The 16,500-nt window shown below is 43.1% G+C and overlaps 1 protein-coding gene across 1 annotated transcript in view; it reads left to right on the top strand.

Annotated features, from left to right (window-relative positions):
* The first annotated feature begins 366 nt into the window (after nucleotides 1-366).
* LOC126354007 (uncharacterized) overlaps nucleotides 367-16,500 on the top strand; it is a 315,036-nt gene continuing 298,902 nt past the window's right edge. Inside the window, exon 1 of the mRNA XM_050003319.1 lies at nucleotides 367-991. Coding sequence (XP_049859276.1) covers nucleotides 846-991 — 146 coding nt within the window. The 5' untranslated portion in view covers nucleotides 367-845. The remainder of the gene's footprint in view (nucleotides 992-16,500) is intronic.

Here is a 16,500-nt window from a genome sequence, read left to right as displayed (position 1 = left end):
CAGACTACACCTAGAGTCCTCTTTCTCTATACACATCGCGTATAGGTGTTTCTTAAAGTTCCCATGGCCTACCATTAGTCATACAATGAGTTTGTGTGTCTCCTGTTCAAGACAAGGATTATAGTACTTCTCCTAATACATAGCTTTGGCATCATTGGCTTGCCATGTTTTTGATTTTGGATCGCAATCCAATATTCTACATGTTGCCTTCTTACCTAGTTTCTTAGTTTTGATTTAATCATGCTCATTTCAGTTACCGATGTGTGGTGTATCAGAATTTAATCATGTGGAGTCATGAACTAGATCAGTTCTGGCTACGACACAGTCCTAGGAAATCAGCCTCCCTCCAAGGACGTTGTGGAAATAGTTCCGCGTTTCACCGCGAGAGAGCAGCTCAGCCGACGGCGCTAGCTGCTGCAACGTGTTGTGTAGACTCTTTGTCAGTGACATCACAAGCAGCGAGGAAGGCGGCTGTAATGAACCGTCGTTTCGAGTGATATGTGGTGCTGCTGTCTTTCGATGATAGTATAGTCTTGTATTTGGTTTTGCCATCACACATACTCGAAGTGAAAGCAGTATAACGATATTGCCGTGGATTTAGTTGACGTTTGCTTGTATTTGTTTGCTCGCTATTGTACACGTGTGTGTAACGGAAATTCCGCGCGCTGTGTTTTGAACTTTAAATCCTCATCTTGAACGTAATCTGATGTATCTGCATGTTCAGAAGGGGGCGAGGCCCCAGAGAGTAAATAGCAACTAAAGGGTGTGATTCTTCGTGACGCCGTTCCTCGTATTTGAATTCTAGAAGAGAACTTCTGCATGCGGAAAATTATTACGCTAGAAAAATGTCTAAACCAAATTTTGTTGATGGCATTTGTTTGAACTCTGACCACATTGGACTCCTGAGTGTTGTGGAAGATCGACTGGACAAATTAATCAAGAAAGAACCCATCACCAATGTTTACAACGTTGAGCACACTCCGTTTGCAAGGTATGTAATTAGACGTAATACTATTTTATGTAGCTTTAATCTCACCAAGCTTTGAAAGCAACATATTTGTGCTAACTAATGTATAGACCCCTGTGCAACGTAATACATTCCAGTTCTGGGGAGGTGAGTAGCATTTTATCACGGTGCGATATTGTTAAGCTCACAAATGAAGCAATAAATACACCAACCCTCATTTCGCGATGTATACAAAATTATTTACAAAGCATTTTAAGCGTTAGAATATTTACACATTTCGGATTCTTTCCTTTATTGGTACGTACCATGGTTCCTTTCACATTTTGTCGGGTATCAAGGATGTATCATAAAGCAGATTTCGTATATAAAAATGTCTCTTGTGAATTTGAAAAATTTAGAGAACATCAGCAAAAACTGCGATTTGTCTTTAAAGCATCTGCGAGCTCATCGTTTTCACATGGGATATTGTGAATGAAACTCTCAATTTTCGTCGATGAATTTGTTTTCGCTGTTTATATTGGACAGTTCGGTGAAAGTAGCGCGGCGTACTTGTACAGTTAGGTAATGTTTAGGAGCAACTATTATTATTGAATTTTGGAAAACTTGACGCCTTACATTGTTTTGTACATACCAGCATGAGTACGGATTGCTCGAGTATTTTCATTCTTTAGACACAACGGAGTTCTGAGGATAATAGTTACCACGAGCCTCGTAACACAGTACTTGCGTGATAAGCTGTTTGTCCTTCTACTGGATGTATGCAGGTTCTTGCGTCAACGCTACTGTGTGTATGCAAAGGCAAACGTCACGTGTGTATTGACTGTTCAGGAATGCCAACACCAGTCGCTTTTGACAGGAACCGCACAAAAGAAATTCCTGTCTCATTGTTGTTAAATAAGTCAGCTGAAGGCAGAGTTAAACGAATGAAACAGAAAAAATGTGAACACTGTTCGGGTTAGCACTTGTTAGTATTTGTAGGCAAATTCCAAATCTCGCTCTCGTTGAAGTTTACGTAGTGATTGCTATGTCATTTCCAATAAACGACTGTTTATAAGCATTGATGTTTTGTTTACATAACAAATTAGTACAAGGAAGGACCGCAGTGCATCATTTCGTTGTTTGACCATTCAAAAAGTTACCTGACCTTTCTGTTCAGACAGTGAGAATGTGTTACTCATTTTGGTTCTAAGCGTACTGTTTTGCCTATTATGTATGAAGAGTCATGCGTATTTATAGCTATTTTTGGCACCATGGAACTTCACAGACCCAATGTTTACCTGACCATAGTCAAAATTTTAGGTTCGTAACTGTTCCTCATACGGAAACGTAAGCAATACACAACGGGGGACTTTAAATTGGAAGCTAAGTTCTTAATATCGGAGTTACCGACTTAACGTCGGTCTGCTTGTTTTATTTATTCTGTGTAGTAGGTTGCATGAGAGTTATTGGTGCTTAATTAATACTACTCTGACATTTTAACGTCAGTGAACTACCCGCACCGAACAGCATGAGCTTTCTCAGGCACTGACTAAAATTATCAAATGCTCAATAACTAATCTGCAGCATATATTTCAGAGGCGAGTTCCGGGTCAATAATGGACCCATATCTTTTCAGTGCGTCAGTTGTGCATGTTGATGTTTGCGCAAAAGCTTACCAGTAGCTTACAGAAGGAAAGACATTGGAAAGAGGAAACAAGTGGTTTACTGGTAAATATTTGTGAACAGATCTCCACCGCCATTAATCTGCTTAAACTAATCCTTCCAAATATTAAGTGGCCAATAATCCCTAATACATTCTTTCTGAATTATATTGCGCTGCCCACGTAAGTAACATCAACCATTGTAAGGAATAACGTGTACTTTTGTTTTATACCCCAAACATGTTTTATTGCGTTTCCGCCATCCTCAGTGTGGGTGTGTTCTATTGCCATCTTTTTTAATTCAGACTGATAAATTCGCAGCCTCAGGAATATGTTCATTTCTTACTACTAATTAGAAATCTGTTGACGCTTCCTCTTCAGTAAAGTGTCGTCATCGATGGGTTTCAAAGATATTCGTACTATCGGAAATTTTGTGCAGACAAAAGCCTGTGCTTTCATACCGTTTTTGTGTTTTTAATGATGGATACAATATTTGCATTAACAGCATGTATGCGTTCGTAGCCTGTATGTATGACTTGATGGAATATTTCATGTGTATTGTTCGTTTGTTGTCCTGTCGATGACGACATTAAATATGCCCTACAATCTTTGACAGGGTAAGAATTCTGCAGGAACCATCTCGGCATTCGAAAAATGATTCAAATGGCTCTGTGCACTATGGGACTTAACTTCTGTCATCAGTCCCCTAGAACGTAAAGTACTTAAACCTAACTAAGAACATCACACACACCCATGCCCGAGCCAGCATTCGAACCTGCAACCGTAGTGGTCGCGCGGTTCCAGACTGTAGCGCCTAGAACCGCTCAGCCACCCTGACCGGCTCTCGGCATTCGGTTGAGGGAAACCAATGTAAACATAAGCTTGATGATCGGCGGTTTTTTGAACTCTGTTCCTCTAAATGTGGGCCCACTATGCGCGTTTGATGTGGTGCGTTTGATAAATTAAAACCAATCGTAGCAATGTAAACGGATGAATCATCCGTGTGTTCCACCCTCTTACAAAGTTTTCAGTCGACTGAGGCTTGGGTATTGCTCTTCAGGCTGGAACCGTTACCAGATGCAATTGATCGAGGAAATAGAAAAGATCCAAAGGCTAGCAGCACGTATCGTCACAGTATCATTTAGTGATAGCGAAAGCCTCAAGAAACTGCTGCCCCAACTCTCCGTGGCAAACGCTATGAGAGGCGTAGTGTGTTCGTGTGGTTTACTGTTAAAATTCTGATACCGTACGTTCTGAATATTAGATGAGTAGATTACGTAACAAATGAGGAGATACTGAATAGGATTGGGGAGAAGAAGAATTAGTGACACAACTTGACTATAAGAAGGGATCGGTTGGCAGGGCACATTCTGAGGCATCAAGGGATCACCAATTTAGTTAGTGTTGGAGGGAAGCGTGACGCATAAAAATCGTAGTGGGAGGCAAAGACATGAATGCACTAAGCAGATTCAGAACGATACAGCCTGCAGTATTTACTCGGAGATGAAGAGGCTTGCACGGGATATAGCAGCATGGAGAGGTGCATCAAACCAGTCTTTGGACTGAAGACCACAACAAAGTACCTAGATTAGTAAGCATTGGAATTGCTTACGGCTGCGTACAACTCTCGAAAAAAGGCTGTAAAGGTAAAATTAGAGTAGAGCTCATACGAAGGTTTACCAACAGCCCTTCTCCCCGCGCTCTATTCGTGACTGGGAGAGGAAAGGTGGGAAGTGGAAGTGATACAAACATTATCCTACGCCAAACACAATAAGATGTGAACTACTAGGCAAAAACTCTATATCGTCCGTGGCTGGATAATTAGTATACTCACTCTGCATTTCATGTGCTGTCTGATACAATCGATGGGTGGTGTCAGCATATTCGTAAATCGTATGCAACGGATAAAGAATGTCTTCAGTGATCAAGAGATTTTTAGATATTACAAGTCCCTAAAACGTTAGAGTATTCTGTTCGATCAGTTACCTCTCCGCACTTTTTCCACAATAATCGTGACTAGTTTCTCACGCAGTAATTGGCGTAGATGTGATGTTAAAACATATTTTCTTGAGTAGTCTACATCTTTACTCCCTAAGACTACCTTAAGGTGAGCAGGAAGAAAGATTGCTGATAAACCTCCATCTGAGTTCTCTAGTTTCTACCTTCATAATCTTTTCGTGGGCATATATAAGCGGAAGCAATCTATTGACTGATTGTTCTTGGAGCGTGTACCCGCCGACTTAGTAAACCACACAGAAACGAAACATAAAGAAATTAGACAATAGCTGCATTAATTTATAGCAATGGGGCAAATTGAAAATTTGTGACAGACCGCGATTCCTCTGCTTACTAGGCCGATGCGCTGACAACTACACCATCTGGACGCTATGATCACCACAACGTCTCAACTTGAGCACGCACTATTGATGTAGAGCCCACTTCCTCGGCCTCATTTCTCGGGGCATCTCGCCGATTTCCGTTAAGAGTAAGAGCTTGGTATGCATGTACACTGAAGGGATCAGTGGGCATTACCGTCTCAATGATATCTGTCGCATCTATTCCTTCGGACATGTCCGGAAGAACAGACACCACATACACACAAACGCACATCTTTCTTTTACCGTCTGCCACTGAAGTTCGTTGACCATTTTCATAACGCACTAGCGCTGACTGACCAACCTGAGATGAAACGCACCGATCTACGTTGATTCTGCTCTCCCTCCCTCTTACTTCCTCTGGATCAAGGATCCCGGGTTCGATTCCCGGCCGGGTCAGGGATTTTCCCCGCCCTGGGACTGGGTGTTTGTTGTCCTCGTCATTTAATCATCATTCGGTAAGTGGCGAGATTGAAACTCAAAGGATTGGGTACTTGTTCGTGCGCTGTTGACTTCGATGTTGGGCGCCCCACAAAACCATCATCATCTCTCCCCTCCTCCCCCCTCTTCTCTCTCTCTCTTTCCCTTTCTGTCTCTCCTGTTAATGGAACCCAGATGAGCAATATTAAATCGACGGGACGGAATCAGTTTTTGTATTGCTGTCTTGTTCTGTTTAAGAAAAGCATCCTGTTCGCGATATGGAAACAGCTCATTTACAGAGATCATAGGAGTAAAACAACTGACGCTAGATTGGACTAGTAAAATCTGTTCTGGCGTTGCGTGTAAACAGGAGAGCAGCTGCATTTGTTATTAGTATTATTCCACATGTTGTCACACGTCAACGTGGAATGAAAACCGCACGAACGACATAATGACATGGAAATAAGTGACTAAGACATAGAAAAACAATTAAAATTGTTCAACAGAGGAAAGATTACTGGACATCACGGGATACCAGTTCAATTTTACACTGAGTGTGCGAAAGGACTTATCATTTTCCAGCAGCTGCAGGGTTCCATAGTTCTCAAGAGGAGCGAAGCGTTCCTAATGATCGTAAAAAAAGCACAGGTCATTCTCGTTTTCAAGGAGGAAATGTGTGCTAACAAAGGAAGTACCTTAGAACATATTCGTACCACGGAACTCGAATATTTCCCATCAATCCGGAATAGGCGCCAGATAGTATTGTTAGAGGAAATGGAGAAGCTCCGAAGAAGAGCAGCATGTTTCGTCACAGGTTCGTTCAGCTCGCGCGTGTCACGGTGATAAGAAGTCGCACAGGATACGGTGACCGTTGCGCAGCGACACGTTTGCGTTCGAAGAGCTGGGTAAGTTTGTTGAGAATGGGAGACGGACAAGGGTTTGCGACCTTTCAGCCGGTTGGCGATGATAGAATCCACACACAGGCCCAGCGATCTCTCAAACGATTTTACAGAAACTATTCGGCAGAAAAATTTTTTTGCTTGACTTGTAGCTTTATATTTCAGGTTCATTATGATGTGCCCATCTTTTCTTTAATGGTCATAGTTATCGTTACGTTTACGTGGAAGTAAGATACTACGCGACATTCTACAGAGTTTGTAATGAAAAATAGGAGTCGCCATGATGTTGCGTCTGGTACACATTACATAATGTTGCTGCGTATGAGATTTAGTTAAGATATGGAATTTTTCTTTAGACTTGGTTTGAGATCCCTGTCTGTCACCAGTCTCGAGAAAATTGATCTGACGTAGCGTACTCATTCGCGATCGCACCGCGCTAGAGACAGAGCCGGAGTGAAACGAAGACGTCAACGGAAAAACGGACTAACCATCAAATGTAGAAACTTAGAGATAAGTGTTGCCATCTGTTGCTGGGTACGGGAATAATTAAAATTGACATTGGTCTCACATTAGGATGTGAAAGTGTGAGACCAATGTCAGCTTTGATACTTCCCATACCCAGCAACAAATAACATCTGCCTCTAAAATTTTTACATTTGGGAGTTAGCCCGTTTTTCCGCGCATGTCTTCGAATATCCACAACATTCTCCATATTTCATAAACTGTTTGTGAGGTGTCGAAATTATATTTTGGTAAAAGATATCACACGAAGAGTACTGTGCCGTATGGGTATTGTGCAAAGCTTCATTATCAATCGCATTATTCCACTGACTACAAACTCTGTCGACGAAAGAAAGTAATTTTTAAGGACCATCGAAAACTGTTAAAACGAGAAATGCTGTGAGTTGTGGAACAGAAGTGAAGTGTTTATACGTTTATTTTGTACCGTGGATGTGCTTTTTCATAAGATGCTGACCTTACTTTTCCTCAGTTCCTCACTTAATAAACCGTTGCTTCAGAATTATCTCGCAATTGCGTTTGCACATGTTGGTGGGGTGAGACTGTAAACTCCGCAGAGTTTTGGCAAAAGAAGCAAATTTTAACATGGCAACATGAGAACTGCGTGGGGTTTACTCAAAATTCCCCACGCCTGACTACTCGCTGCAACTGTTGTGTTGGTACTGGTTAACAGCATGTACGAATTTTACAAAATGCATTACACTGTGCTGTCTGTGGTAATGATATTTATGCTGCTACCGGTTTCGGTCTTAAACCATCTTCAGCGGCAGAAAACGTATAGCAGATTTAACACATGTCATACATGCTTTGACATACATTACTTCTGAAAACCATAATTACCGAATAAAAATGGAAAATCCTAGAAAGATTACAATACGATGGCTCACTCAGAAAATGGCTCTAAGCACTTTGGGACTTAACATTTGAGGTAATCATTCCCCTAGACTTCTACTTAAACCTAACTAACCTGAGGACATCGCACACATCCGTGCCCGAGGCAGGATTCGAACCTGCGACTGTAGCAGCAGCGTGGTGCCAGACTGAAGCGCCTAGGACCGTTCTGCAACATCGGCCAGCTCACTCACAAAAGGACAGCATATGATGTATCAGATGGAGATGGCTTAAGACCGAAACCGATAGCAGAATGAAATTCATTATCACAGACAGCACAGTGTAATGCATTGCATTTTCGGCGGAATTCTTTTTGGATACTGACCAGAGGTTACAGATTTCGTTGAATGGTCACTATGCAAGTGTGGGTGTGGAGCGACCCTGCTTAATATTTACCAAAATAGTACAGGCGTCAGTTTAGAATGGCACTTCCTTGCTGCGCTCTGAACCCCCCCCCCCCCCCCTCCCCTGCTCTCCGCACAATTCCCCAGCCGACTGCGCGCATGTAGCGGCCACGGCAATTTGCCCACACTGTACTCAGGCGATGCGAGAGAAGCGTTCTGCCTCGTGGTGTGGTCTAATGTCGAAATTTAGAGACTGTACGTTCTTAGAAGAGTCAACCAATACATTGCTACCTCCTACGTCTATCTCGCGAAAATTGAAGAAGAAAATTAGGAGGCTCACCCTGTGCCATATGCTACTGGAAGAGCAAAAGGGGAAGCGGCAGTGGTGCGCAAAGTACTCTCGGCCACATACTGAAAGGTGGCTCGCAGAGTGAATGGATGTAGACGCAGACCGCGCTGCGAGGTGTCGCGCCTGGAGACGGGGGACTCACCTGCTGCAGCATCAGCAGCGCCCCGACGTCTCTGAGTGGGCGCAATTGGCCCTTCCTGCGAGCGCGCGGCGCCCCCATTCAACTGATGCGCCGCGGCGCCTGCTGGCCGGGAGCGTCGCTGCTAAGTCATATGTCACCGTGACCCTCTGCCTTACACTCACTCACTCATTCCTTGCCCGCGCCCACCACCGTCGTCAACTGCACCTGCGGAATTAACTCACGTGTTGCGCAATGAGTAAATGTAGCGGCGGAAATGGTGAAGCGTCGAAGAACCCTACACACGAACCAACCGACCAACCGACCGACCGACAAATTGGACACGTAGTGCTCATTCGATTAGCGTGCCGTGTGCAGCGCTGTCGTACCAACAGCCCGACAAAAGTTAGTATTTTGCCAATGCGCGCGGGTTTAAATGCTGTTCTAATATGCATGACAGAGTGAACGGCGGACGAAACAATGACAGAGTTTCTGGAGAAACTTAAATACTATAGACTTTTGTGGGACACGTCGTGCGAGGATATAGGAACAGAGATAGAAGGTATGAAGCACGTGTTTCTTTTTCAACGAATCCATAATGAATTGAAAGGAATGTCAGCGTTGACCGTAATATTGATGTTTTATTGATAGCAAAATCGATTTTCAATCACATAGTGATCCTCATCAGTGCTGTGGTGTGCAAATTAAACTCAGACTGGTATCAAGTCATCAGTAACCCAAACTCAGAAACGACGATTGTGATCGCTTCTCAGTTTTGGTTACTGATGACTTTGTATCAGTGTCTGAGTTTAATTTGTACACCACAGCACTGAAGATGATCACTATGTGATTACAATCGATTTTGCTATCAATAAAACATCAATATTACGGCCAACGCTGACCATCCTTTTAATTTAACATATATGGTCGTTGTGTGCACACTCCATGGAGTCGCCAATCAAGAATCCATAATGGTTTATGTGGCACAGCGATGGAATAAAAAATACTTATTTTATGAATAAAAGTCCGTCAGCCTTCTGTATTTTGGTATTTGGATTTAATTTTCAATACTTACCGGAAATGAAAGCTAAAAATAGAAATACAGACAGATTAGGTCTTACGTTTAATTTCCGATACGTTCTTTCTTTCGCTTGCGCCTTCATCGCGCGGTTTCGCATGGTCGGCATGGTTAGAAACGGATTTGGCCAGGTTATTGTGAACGGATGGCTGGATGCCCTTCCTGCGGCCACCCTGTACCACCCCCCCCCCCCTCCCCCCGGGACGGAATTAGTGTACCCCAGCTGTCTGCATTTAGTGTAATCCATGGAATAGTGTGAACGTGTTCAGATGAGTGTGTGAGTCGTGTGACTGAGGCGGGATGTGGGGACCAGCCCAGTATTCACCTAACAGGATGTGGAAAACCACCTAAAAACCACATCCAGGCTGGACAGCACACCGGCCCCAGTCGTGAATTCGCCAGGCGGATTACAGCAAGTAAAACCTAAAAACCGAACTATAGATAGTCAATGGACATAGGTTTTATAAACCTTCTGCTGGGAAGAGCAATTTTTTTCCCAGTTGTTAAATGATTCTTTTCTTTTACTTCTGTTGCATTTATTGGGTGATGTGCGTCACCACCATTCCAAATTTTTTTTCTTCACATTTGAAATGAATATCTTAAACTTACTGTTAACAGAAATAAATTAATAAAGCTCACATTAACATCTTTTTAGATGATTTTTAGATAATGACTGGGGATACAACAGCACTGAATTTGCCTCTCATTGGAAACTGTAATGTAGCTAACAGCCTCCCCCGCTGCTCATAGTGTCTCTCATGACTTTTTTTTTGTTAAGAATGGTTTGCTGTTCAGCAGCTCCGAAATGCGTGATTCATTCAGTGTTCAATAATTACGAAAATCCGTCGGCTCCCATCTGCTTAAGCAACAGAACGTGCGTGAATTTCTTTTCCCGAACTGGCCACTTCTTTTCCCGAACTGGCCACTTCTTTTCCCGAACTGGCCACTTCTTTTCCCGAACTGGCCACTTCTTTTCCCGAACTGGCCACTTCTTTTCCCGAACTGGCCACTTCTTTTCCCGAACTGGCCACTTCTTTTCCCGAACTGGCCACTTCTTTTCCCGAACTGGCCACTTCTTTTCCCGAACTGGCCACTTCTTTTCCCGAACTGGCCACTTCTTTTCCCGAACTGGCCACTTCTTTTCCCGAACTGGCCACTTCTTTTCCCGAACTGGCCACTTCTTTTCCCGAACTGGCCACTTCTTTTCCCGAACTGGCCACTTCTTTTCCCGAACTGGCCACTTCTTTTCCCGAACTGGCCACTTCTTTTCCCACAGCATTTTTTTTTCAGCCTTGTTACCCCTAAAACAGCCAAGGCAAATCCCAGTTTTTGATCGTTCGTAAAGCAAAGGGGCTCTCGTAAAACATAAAATCAACTAATTCGAGATAAACAAATCGCTGAGACAGTCAGTCGGGACGTGTGTAGGGTGCCACGGAATTGGTCGGTCGGTCGTGTGGTGCGTGTTTGGGATCCTTTAACATCATAAAGCAAGATTCCGAAGTTTATCAGACTCTGTTGAGGTGTTAATCACGTAACGGGTAGTCAATGACTAAACGTTGTTCCATTCCGAACGGAAGTAAACATCAGTATTGTGTGTGACCTCCACGTGCACGAAAGCACTGTTTTATTCGTTGAGGCGTGGAAGCAAACAGAGTTCGAATGCCATCTTGAGGAATTTATTACCATTCCTGAGGCACGTTCTGTGTCAGTTCGTGAAGATTGGAGCCATCCTAGACATGCACTATGAGTGCAAATCAGGGACCAGGCATGGAGGTAAAGTCGTTTGTTGTGAGAACTGCAGTGTAGTTACCTTATATTGCTTGAATACGCCATCTGTGACCTCAGTATGAATGACTTGCTAACAAGATCTACCATTCTGGCCACGTGCTGGCGAGCATCCGCCCTCTATTCAGCAGTTACCAGGAGAGTCCTGTTGTGATACGCAGTAGCTTCCCACATCATGACGGAAGAAGCGGCAGAGGTATGCGTCTCGAGACTGGCAGCTTCCTGTGACGTCTGACCGCCTCAAGCGTTAGCGAGACTCAGTGCTGAACAGCACGGAACGCCACTCTGTATCCGGGAGGGCTGTGGCTCCACACCGTGTTATATTGTCTGTCGTCAGTGGTACGGCGGGAACAGAAAACAACTGGAGGTTGGAACTGTTGATTTTTTTTTTAAATATCGGTAATCTGATATATTTAAGAAATATCGGTATCAGCCCTCACTGTATCGAAAGAGGTATCGATATATCGATGAAAAAATATCGGCTCCACGTTGTAAATATATTGCCGCTTTTAGATCTGTATGTTTAAGTATTAATTTATTATTAGATATTCTGTACATGAAGCTAGCTGCGTGCTTCCCCCCGCCCCCCCCCCCCCCCCTTGGTGCGAGAACTGAAAAGAAAATGATGCAAGTTCACGCTTGGCGATAACCACTTTGCAAACAATGGTAACTGCATGTAAGTGGCACAATAAAAAGTTCCCGGTGGGTCCGTCGTTCGGTTTCGTTACATATCGAATTTGTCTGGAACATTTCATGTCTACTTCCTCGTCTTTTTGAAATTCAGCGAACGCCAGCGACCTTTCAGTTGTAGTGTCAAAGTTGCATGGTGAAGTTAAACGTTGCAGTTTCTGTTGGTCAATTACGTCAGCATATCGACCTCACATGTCTCCGCCCACCGCAAACACCCATTTTGTCATTTGTATTATGGTCATCTTTTTCAGCAACTGTTTTTGAAGAATGCCGATGTGAACAAATAACACACTAGTTGCGCTATAATTTTTTAACGCAACTGGTGTGCTGTTTTCTTCATTGGAAATATTGTTACTCCATTCACACCGTTACCCCGTATTGTAACCGGACTTCTTTTATGCCATCTATACTTCTTTTATACAAAGAGAGAAACTGGACATGATGGAAGCTCAAAAAGTAGTAAGACTCCTTCACACAGTGAACGTAAAATTATGCTCTACTACAATTTCAAACTTAAGACGAGTTCACGTATTTACCGACAATTGTGAAACAATATATAATACCTGCAATATCGACCAAGCTGTTTGTGGTAACACACTGTTTCCTCCATCTATTTCTCAGGGACTCTCGAACAATTGTACGATGTTCTCCTGGGGGTAGCCTTTGTGGAAAGGCCTGGGCATATTTTTCTCTCCACACTAGAGCACGATGACAAACTACCTGTACAGTTTGCCGATGTAATGGTCCCGTTTCCCTCGTGTCAGTGAGTTGACCTTGCTGAAAGTTGGAAAGATAGCGATATGTTGAATGTGCACGTGCTGTTTGACTTGCTGTAGTACCATCTCCACCTGAAGATACCCGTCATGCGCAGTGTTCTTCATTTGTAGGGTTAATTTTTTTGACTGATAGTAAGTGTGCTTATAAGTTTAAAATTTTAATGAACAAAGCCGACAGGCATCTAAATCCTGGTGCGTGTTTCGTACCGTTCTGTCAAGGTGTTCATAGTGTAACGGCATCCATTTCCGGCAGTGTGCGAGGCGTATCACATACGTATGGGCCGCTTGCTCATATTCAAAAGTAGGCAGCCCAGAACTGTTGCAAGAACACAGTGCAAACTGGTGATTGTTTAAAAAATCGTAGAAGTTGTCTTTTCATGCAGTAGTCGGTTGCCAAAAGTTCGCGTGCTTGCTGATCTGCTGTAACCGATAGGAAAATTTCTGGCAAGATTAAAGCTGTGTGACGGGTGTAACTCGAATTTGGGACCTTTGCTCGTCGCGTGCAAGTGCCCTACCGCCTGAGTTATCCAGGAACAGCCGAGAATCGAAGCACTTGAGATGTGGTGCTACGGAAAATGTTGAAAACTGGGTGAACTGGTAAGTTTGGAACGAGGTGGTTCTCCGCAGAATCGACAAAGAAAGGAATGTGTGGAAAATACAGACAGGAAGAAGGGACGGGATGGTACAGCACATGGCAAGACATTACGGAATAATTGCCGTGGTACTAGGGGGGAGCTGTAGAGGATAAAAACTGTACAGAAAGGCAGAGATTGGGATACATCCAGCAGATAATTGAAGACGTGGGTTGCAAGTGCTGTTCTGAGTTGAAGAAGTTGGCACAGGAGAGGAACTCGTGGCGGGCAGCACCAGACCAGTCAGAAGACTGATTAAGAAAAGTGTTCTCCTGCTCAAGTTGCGCGTGCATACAGTGTAGATAATTTGCACGCCTTGAGGGCATACACACAGTTCCTAACTGTTATGCTAGCCTTATTTTGTTAAACCTTTTAGATTGTACCTCATAATGAGTAGATTTTGACAAGGTTTTAAGTTCTGAAATTGGGTCAGTAATTATATGCAATACTGAAAATCAAATATTTTTGTCCTGGAAGCCGTTAGAAAGGCAAACTGCAACGGGGACTGGGTGAATGTTTAGCCATTTAGAAATATAAATTGTTCCATATTGTTTCTTGAAACATTGCCAGTCAGCCGCCTTCTCCCATACGATATGCGTATTTTTTTCTGGTGATTTCAGAGACTTTGCATCACACATTCCCGAATGCGACGAATCCTATGAAAGTATCATGATTTGTCTCGAGTCTTGCTTCCATTACCAAAAGTAACGTCGTAACTGCCTCTCTGCTGCGTTTACTTATCTTAAAGTCTAAACCGTAATTCGAAATCGGAGTTTTCTCGCGCCTGTCGCATCGCCGTGGTCGGTATGCGGGCTGCAGCTCCAGTGCTCAGATGCGCACGTTAAGCAACCGCGCTTCTTGGAAGACGCTGGATAGTCGGCAACTTTGCTACTGGTCCCATGTTACGTAAATCCTTTGCCACGCAGGGCCGTTGTGATATCTGACAAGACGGCAGAAATTATTCTTAATAACAAGCGTGCTTTTAACGTTTTCTGTGTATCAGGACGCTTGCTATAATTTTTGGGTGGGTTGTTTTAATGTAACGCCGAATGTCTGGTTCATCCTTCTTTCATTAAGTGATTGAGCTTGGCAACATTGTATTAGTTTTCATTTCTGACTACGTGTTTATTACACTTTTAATACTCTTTATTAAACTGAGACGCAGCCATCTACAAAAGTGTGCTGACAATATCTGGGTTCTCCCTGTTATATGTGCCTCACTGCTTTTTTTAACTAATTTGTGCCTGATTTTATTCTGAGAAGCTCAGTAATGTCTGCAAATACCGTAAATGTGTGATTCAAAAAGTACTTGAAGGGAAACGCAGCTGGACAGCAAGAAGCTCTTTTAGCGCACTATACGCTCAACGATAGTAGTTGTGAATCTTTGGATGTGGACTCTAAAAAACAATTGATTTATTAAAAAAAAGACTGTTAATCTGTATCTCGTGGAACGAGGACGTGTTGCTACGCCGTCGCTAGGAAAGTATTGTTACATTTAATTGAAGCTGATATTTTGGTGATAAAACCGTGTAAAGTATGTGTAAGAGTTGCCAAACATTTATGTATACAAATTTTCTGGAAGTGAAGAATAGAAGTATCTTGTTTTCGGAAAAGGGGGTGAACTTCATTGTCGTCGCCGTCTATCAAACGACAGAATTGTAAGAGTACAAAGTTCACTAAAATACAGAAAAAGAAATGCATTCTCTGTAGTTTTTATTCAATAAGTAACAACCTCTCATAATTTCTTAATTACAGTAATTGAATTGTGTTCTTGTACAATAGTATGGTGCTGAACTCCACTGACCAATTTTGAAGTAGCAGGACGTGTAGTTTGAAGGAAGTTTGTGTGCCAAGCAATCTCCTTTCCTCACGAAAAGCAGATTGCTGTTTGATCTTATTTACTTAAACAGTGGTCCCTTAGGTATGAAAAGTTACGAAAACTTGGGCTCAAAGCTATCCGCAATAATACGGCCAAGTAACTAAGAGTGTCGTATTTTAAACTTTAGAGAACAATAACTTCCTCCAAATTGTAATACGTCACCAACTGACGCAGAAGCTGATAATTAAAGGAGGGAGAAACCAAAATTCAGGTACCATTTACGACTCAATCAAAAACCGAGATCTCTCTCTCTCTCTCTCTCTCTCTCTCTGTCTGTCTGTGTGTGTGTGTGTGTGTGTGTGTGTGTGTGTGTGTGTACGCATATAAATATATTCATGTTATTAAGACAAGTCATTTTATATCCTTTGTTTTTATTAGTGGTCAGCCAGCCACGTGTACCGGGTAATAACTTTAAAGTGCTGTTTTCGGCTTATCACGTTTTAGTATTTTATCTCAGAACTGTATCATGGTTTTGCTTAAGCGTGAGGAAAGGTCGTGAACGTGCATGTAGACACACACGATACTATCCGTAATTTCTGTCATTCATTTTAATATACTGATGTGATTTTGTCGTTGCCAGACAGCCCATAAAAGTTTGGTGTGTGTCCATGTGTCATTGACCCAAGATGATTGTTTACTGGGGAAGAATTCATTGGCGGCCGGTGTGGCCGAGCGGTTCTAGGCGCTTCAGTTTGGAACTGCGCGACTGTACGGTCGCAGGTTCTAATCCTGCCTCGGGCTTGGATGTGTGTGATGTCCGTCGATCCGTTAGGTTTTTTCTAGGTTCTGATGACCTCAGATGTTAAGTCCCATAGTGCTCAGAGCCATTTGAACCAAGAATTCCTTCTTGTCAATTAGTTGTTTCGTATTATGAAATGGCGCCGATACCCAAGCCGAGCGCCCTAAAACGGATGTCACCACCACGATCACTTCCTCACAACCATTTTCCTCCCTCAAAGTACTCCCTCTGTCACTATAAACGGCCATATTAAGAGGCTATTAGTTACCGTCTTTCTCTGACCAGCGTGTACTCCTGGGCGTCGCCGCAAATAGTGAAACCGTCGCTTGTCGTTGTCAGTTCTGTAAAGCCACATCCGCTACTGGCTGCCAACAGTTAACGAACGAGCTGCCATTTCCG

The sequence above is a fragment of the Schistocerca gregaria genome, chromosome 3 (assembly GCF_023897955.1).
Source record: "Schistocerca gregaria isolate iqSchGreg1 chromosome 3, iqSchGreg1.2, whole genome shotgun sequence".
Taxonomy (NCBI): Eukaryota; Metazoa; Arthropoda; class Insecta; order Orthoptera; family Acrididae; genus Schistocerca; species Schistocerca gregaria.
The sequence above is the reverse complement of the archived record's forward strand: the minus strand, read 5'-3'. Positions and strand labels throughout refer to the sequence as shown.